At 40.2% G+C, this 6,739-nt stretch overlaps 1 protein-coding gene across 1 annotated transcript in view; it reads right to left on the bottom strand.

The window, feature by feature from the left end:
* Window positions 1-6,739, bottom strand: part of ASH1L (ash1 (absent, small, or homeotic)-like (Drosophila)) — a 62,003-nt gene that overhangs the window by 15,362 nt on the left and 39,902 nt on the right. The window contains exons 10-19 of the mRNA XM_009995966.1: window positions 6,246-6,291; window positions 5,907-6,015; window positions 5,307-5,513; window positions 4,194-4,340; window positions 3,121-3,229; window positions 2,785-2,946; window positions 2,504-2,598; window positions 2,114-2,271; window positions 986-1,138; window positions 1-31 (exon numbers count right to left, since the gene is read on the bottom strand). Coding sequence (XP_009994268.1) covers window positions 1-31; window positions 986-1,138; window positions 2,114-2,271; window positions 2,504-2,598; window positions 2,785-2,946; window positions 3,121-3,229; window positions 4,194-4,340; window positions 5,307-5,513; window positions 5,907-6,015; window positions 6,246-6,291 — 1,217 coding nt within the window. The remainder of the gene's footprint in view (window positions 32-985; window positions 1,139-2,113; window positions 2,272-2,503; window positions 2,599-2,784; window positions 2,947-3,120; window positions 3,230-4,193; window positions 4,341-5,306; window positions 5,514-5,906; window positions 6,016-6,245; window positions 6,292-6,739) is intronic.

Below are 6,739 nucleotides of genomic sequence, written 5' to 3'. Positions count from 1 at the left end.
AGGGGAGCTGCAAGAGCCTGCCTGGAAGAATCTGTAACAGGTACACACAGTTTAGCAACATTTACTGGAGTAAAACTTCAAAAGACAAGCAACTAACAACACTAAAACCAGGTTAAAAAAAGGCTCTTCTCCCTCTGGAATACTGTGTCCAATTCCAGGCTCCCCAGTGTATAAAGGATCAGAGACTACTGGAAACAGTCCAGCACAGGCCAAAAAGATGATGAGGGGACTGGAGCATCCACTCTGTGAGGAAAGGCTGGGAGAGGTGGGACTGTTCAGCCTGAAGGAGGCTGAGGGGGGGATCTCATCAGCGATGATCAGTATCTCCAGGGGGGTGTCAGGAGGGCAAGACCAGGCTCTTTTCAGCAGTGCCCAGTAGCAGGACAAGGGACAATGGGCACAAGCTGTAGCATAGGATGGTCGAGTTAAAGAGAAGGAAAAACTTAGTGCCTGTGACAGTGACAGAGCCCTGGGACAGGCTGCCCAGAGGCTGTGGAGTCTCCTCTGGAGACATTCCCAACCCATCTTGACATGTTCCTGTGGGATCTGCTGTAGGTGATCCTGCTCTAGCAGGGGGTTGGAGTAGATAATCTCCAGAGATCCCCTCCAACCTCAACCACTCTGTGACTGAGGCACAGAGGCACACTTCTGCATTTTTCGAAGTCTATTGCTGTAATCAGACTACATGTAGCACAACAGATGATGCCTTCCTGGGGAATTCTGTCAATTGTACAACTTTGCCGAACTACTGAAAAATCAATACAAAAAGAAAGCAACATCTGCAGATTCTGGTGGCAGAGGAAGGGGTTGAGGGTAAAGCAAAGAGATTACTGGTAGCAGACGAAAGGGAAAAATAAAAAAAAAAGGGGAAGGTTATCTAATGTCCTGAAATAAACTTTTTTTCCTATTGTTTTCTATTCAAGGTCCATTGTTCCAGAGGCTGAAAAAGTCTCCATGGACATTTTTTTAGGAGTGTCACCTTCACCTTTATAGGCTATAATGCCATCACATATTTCTTTGAAGATTTGTGCCAGGCGGGCAGCACGAGCCACTTCAAGATTCTCCTCGGCTGCAGCCAAACGTCGTGTTCTCACCGAGCGGGAGGTTTGCAGAGCTGAAAACTGGGTCATGAAGACATCTGAAAGAGGGTAAAAAAAATAAAACCCCCTCTAAGCCAAAAATTAAAGATCAAATTACAGCATCTTTTCTGATCCAGTAACTCCACCCAATTATTAAAATTAACATGTTTTCTAAGCTACTTTAACAGTAGAGGGTTTCAGTTTCACGTTCTGAAGTCAGCTCTCAGTGCTTAGAGCTCATCTAAACGGCTAAGCTGGTTATTTTATGTTGCTGGAGCAAATACAGCCAAAACTAACTCAAAATACTCACTTCCCAGATTTTCATGTACCTGACAGTGGGGAACTGCCTGGATGTGAAGATTACAGCCTTCCCAATAGAGTGCTATTTTTGGTTAATACTTTTTTTTCTGATAGTCATATTTTGTCCCATTTCCATAACTGACTGCATGCCAAAAAGCTTTGTTCTCTAAAGGCCTGAAATCCATCAACTTATGAGGATAAATTACAATTTTCAAAGTCAACGCAACTGTTTCTTGTCTGAGCATACAGAAAGCAGAAACCAACCTTTCTCTGTAAGGGCCAAATCATGGGAAATGTTAACAACTATCCTCCTCCCTCTCATAAACCACTCAATTAAGCATGAGACATGACAACTTCTACCAGGATTTGAGAGGCATCAGGGCTGTTAGAAGAACATGAATTAATCCAGCAACCAGACAAATTTTTTATAGGATACGAACTTCTCATTCTTAAGAAAATAGCAAGATGTGTTTCAGAGGAAACTGCAGAATTCCATAATGCAAAGAACACACTAGAACAGTGAAAGAGCTTCTGTGTAAAGCCAAGGACACACAGAGAAACGCACACATGGGGATTGTTATCTCTGTTATTCATTCCCTGGATGGATTCCAGAAGGTGTGTGGATCTTGTGGTAACTCTGCATTTTATTTCCACACAGAGCTTACTTAAACTCTTCATGTGAATGTTATGGAGGTTCTCAAAGCAGGAACCTGTGGAATCTATGTTGGCCTCACCGGATTTGATGTTGCCATCATCCCGACAGATCCCGTTCCAGCGGGTGTACAGGGACGTGCTGTGGATGTTCTCACTGACATGCTTCACTTCCTCTTGCTTTTGTCGAATCTTCTCCCAGTTTCGTACCAAAAATACGTGGTGTTTTAGCACAAAATTCCTGCAGAAATTAGAATAATTCAAGAATCACTTTCTTACTGTAAAATTAATTCCTTAAAATGGGAAAAAAGGCAGACATTATTTGAGGAGAGGGATTCCATCCTGGGTGGTTAAAGGAAAACTAAGAGCTGCTAACTCAGATGTTTTATGATGCTCTATCTAAGAGAAAATAAAATAATCTTAACATTTGTAGGTCACTTCTGAGAAAAACCCTCACTGAAGTAATTCCTTACCTTTCTCTGTTAGACATGGGCTTCATCTGAAGCTGTGGTGTCAGCCTTGTTGGTGCATTGACACTTTCACTGGGTTCCTCTGGGATGTGGCCCCTCTGGAAAACAGATAATTTTAATAGACAGGAAAACCTGTGCCAGGAACTTAGGAAAACAGTAAAAGCAGTTCCTGAGACTGAACATTTTGGTTAAAATATGAAAACACAGTTTTTCCAGTTTGCTGGCACAAACTGATTTCCTATTAAGCTCTATCCACAGAAAAAAAAGCTGCCTTTATTACTTACTCTCTTCTTTAATTTGTGCTTTGACTTCCTTTTCTCTTTTGACCGCCCAGGCCTTCTGTGGGTGCTCACAGGCTGGTTGCTTTTGCTTGACAGTCCATTCACTCGCTGACTTTTACCACCAATTATTCCTCTGCATTTGTCAAAACCACATTTGCAGAGTTGCTTGGGAAAAAAAAAAGAAATTAAATAAACCCCAAACATTTCTATTCTCTCTCAGTATTATAAAAATCCCTGTTCTGTCAAATAGATCACAATAGGTTTTGTTAATCAACCTTCAGCTTCACACAGTGTTTGTCCTTGGTAAGTTTTCTCATGGTCTTGCGCTGTGATCCTTACCTGTTTTTCAACATTAAATGAGTGAAAATTGTAGTCGTAGGTCAGTTCAGTACCAGCAGGCATGTCCTTCAGGGCATACAATCCAATCCGGTAAACACCATTTACAGACCTGCACGGGAAGAACAGGAAAATATTCCCAATAATGAAAAAGAAAAGTGTCTTTGTCCACAGAGTGGAAGTGTTAGAGACAGGAAGCAATACTTTTGCTGGATTATGCCTGTTATTCATTTATACTGTTTGCTTTTTTATGTCTTACAATCAATGGGGAAAGCCAAGAAAGTGAATATCCCATTTCCAAGGAGCAGGCAGTTGGGCTTCAAAAGCTACAAACCCTCCTGGCTACCACAGCAGATCTACTCATCAACTGCTGAGATTCAGGCTCTCACACTGAATAAAAAGCTTGCACTGAACATCATTTCAGAAAATGCATTTAAATTAATTGCCTCTCCAATTATTTTACTTCTTTTTTTTGTGCTGGATTTTCAAATTTAAAACTTGATTACTAGTGCTTAAATTCCCTGACTGTATCTGAGAATCACAAGCTGCTCCACTGTTGTGATGCACAGCTCCACTGCACTGACCAGAGCTGATTCTATGACAAACATCTGCTATTTCACTCTAAGTTTTTAATTGGAAGTTTCTCAGAAATACTTCCTCCCAGTCTGGCACTGGATTTCTTCTGATAATACTGACAAGGACACACGGTGTGCTGAACTCAGAGTACTGTCCTGTCTGCCTCATTTAAAAACACACTTGAATTGCCAGAAGGACATCTATATGCAGATTATTTTATAACATTACCTGGGCTTCAACATTAGTAGCAGATGAACAGAATGACAAAAACCTGCACTGGATTTGCCTTAGATCCTGTCTCCAAATACCTGAATTTCAGGTCCAATACCTGAAAATATGACATTACTTCTCTGGTGCAACACAAGCACAATAGTAAATATTATTTCCACTGTTCAACTTGATTTCCCTCCCTATTTTTAGCTAGATTCTCTGAGCTGAGCTGGTTATCTGCATCTTAGTGGTATATCACTCTTCCAGTAAACAGAGTATATTTTTCTTACCATTTCTGCATCTCACAGTTAGGATTACAGCTGTGGTTGATAAAACGAGCCTCATTGCCCATACGGTAACTATCTATCACCATTCCACTGTCTAAATTCAGGCAGTAATGATCACTGTGATTATGGTACTGTTCAATCATCCGGTTCCTAGGAAGCAACACAGGAAAGTTGTTATTTGTGATTCTGCCTGTTGCTGCAAAGCAAACAGGGAGTAACATAGTAACAGACCATTCAAATAGCTGAGGGGGGGGGTTGAAGAAAAAAAATTTATCATCTTTTATATTTTATAGAACCATACACCTAGAGATGGAGGAAAACCATGATTATACCTATTTTTCTAAGTCAAGGCCATTGACAGAGCTTGGATTAGAATTTAGAAATTTGCTCTTCTGGAATGCTCTCTTTTGGGTTCTGCAGATTATTTGTCTACATTTCATGTTGGTAACCTGTGTATGGAAGAAAAAATGCAAGGGTACTGTCTTTGGTGTGCAGATGTATGCATGTGTACAACAATCAGCCTCTCCCTTTCATTAGCTGGGTCTGGACACAGTTTCTGAATTCACATCCATGGGTCACAGCTACATCTCTGTAGCAAGAGAGCAACAGCCAGTTGTGTCAAAAGGTATCTCTGCATTTGACTTCTGATGGAGCTCTAAGAGTAGCAGGTACATCCCTCTGGTCTCAGTCTTCCTGGGATGTAGTTAACCAAACTACATTTTCTTTCTTTCACTGGTTATTGATGCTCCCACTTGTTCCTTTTTCTTCATACCTGTCTGTGAAAGCTCTTTTCCCTTCCTGCCCTGTTCTGCTCCTCGTCGACCTTGCACAGTTCAAGTCCTGCACAGTACTCATATAAAATTCACATTCACTTGTGGCATTTGGCATTTAAAGGGCAGATGATGCATTCCAAACACTATAATCATTCCTCTTTATTTGACTGGTTGATTAAAAAGCTGAATTCTAAGCCTTCCTTCTGGTGGCTGTGACCAGAAGAACATTCTTCTTTTTCCCCTTACTCTCCCCTTAATTTCTAAGGATTTCCCAGCAATGGCAATAGATGCTAAACTCCTTTATTGAGCCTTCCATGCTAAAGCAGCAAATAAATATGTCTACCTGAATTCTTGCTCACTAACAACTTCTCCCAGATATTCAATGATAAATTGTCCTGCTTTCAGGGGTTCTTTGGTACGGATCCCCCATCCTTTCTCCTCCGCCCGGAACCTCTCCAGGCACTGCACCCACTCGTGCCTCTGTATCCGCTGGTTACAACACTGTTCACCACAAGGGCAGGTGTTTGGTGAACACTCTGCAAAGATCATCCTACAATGAAAAATAAAGAAGTTAAAGGAAGGTGAATAGCATCCTTTTACATCTATCATACAAGGGAAAACAATTTAGATTCTTTTTCCTTTAAATTTCCTCTGTTAAATACAAGTTATTCAAGAACTCAAATGCCTCTTGCTTTCAAGGTATAATTCACACCAATAATCCCAGCCTGGCTCTCAATGCCACTTAAAGAGCAAAATGGAGCTCTTCCTCTGAAGGAGGAGATGGGGGAAGCACACATGGAGCAGAGTTATCCTGTATGCTCTGTCATAATACTCTTTACTACTGACATTGCATCCAGCACAACTCTTTGCTTAACACATCATGAGTTGATGTGAAATAATCAATTTATTGAAATTCTCTTATCACAGTCAACCTATTCCTAACCTGTTAAGACAGTCCTCCTGACAGCCCTTTCCGTTGTCATCATCTGGTTTCTTACAATTGCAGGTAGTGGCCTCATAGCCAGAAAGAGGCTTGACATCCACATATACATCTGGAGAAAAAAAACAACAAAACCAAAAACAAAACAAACCCAAACAGGGAAAAGAATTCTTTGTTTGTGGAAAAACAGAACTGTTTATCTACAATATTTTCATTCCAACTACATAACACAAAAAAAAAAGAAAGTGGAAGTGTCTTTGGCAGGACAAAAAGCATGACAGAAAGGAAGGGTGTGCAGAAAATTCCACAGTTAACACATTTTAGTAATAAGATTTTACTTACTAGAACGGATTTTTTTATAAAGAGGGACATCTGGCTTTTTATACAACTAAAAGGAAGAGAAAGAAAATGTTAATACATTGCAGAAGTGCATCTGTTATTCAAAAGAATCAGGGGAATGATCTTCTGTACAAACCTAACAGTTTTGTAATCATTACTAGAAACTCTATCTGCATTTACTTATTTAGGCTCAGACTATATTAACAAACAAGTAAAAACAAAGTACATAATAAGTAGAATTTAGGCTTAATGAGGTAGCTGAGCAGTTTTTTCTAACACACTGTTAGTTCTTCCCATACTGTTTGAACAGAGGAATATTGATATCATGAGGACAGACTGAATAATACTGAAAAGAAGAATAATTTTTTAAATCTACTTTGGAGAAAGCATCTCTGATGGAATGACCATGTGCTGACACTTCAAAAAGGGAAAAAGTAAAATTGAGGTGCTTATGAAAACTACACATAGGAACCAAGAGAAAAGCAGATTAATCTTCC

The sequence above is a fragment of the Chaetura pelagica genome, unplaced genomic scaffold (assembly GCF_000747805.2).
Source record: "Chaetura pelagica isolate M959 unplaced genomic scaffold, ChaPel_1.0 scaffold270, whole genome shotgun sequence".
Lineage (NCBI taxonomy): Eukaryota > Metazoa > Chordata > Aves > Apodiformes > Apodidae > Chaetura > Chaetura pelagica.
This window is presented reverse-complemented; position numbering and strand designations above follow the sequence as displayed.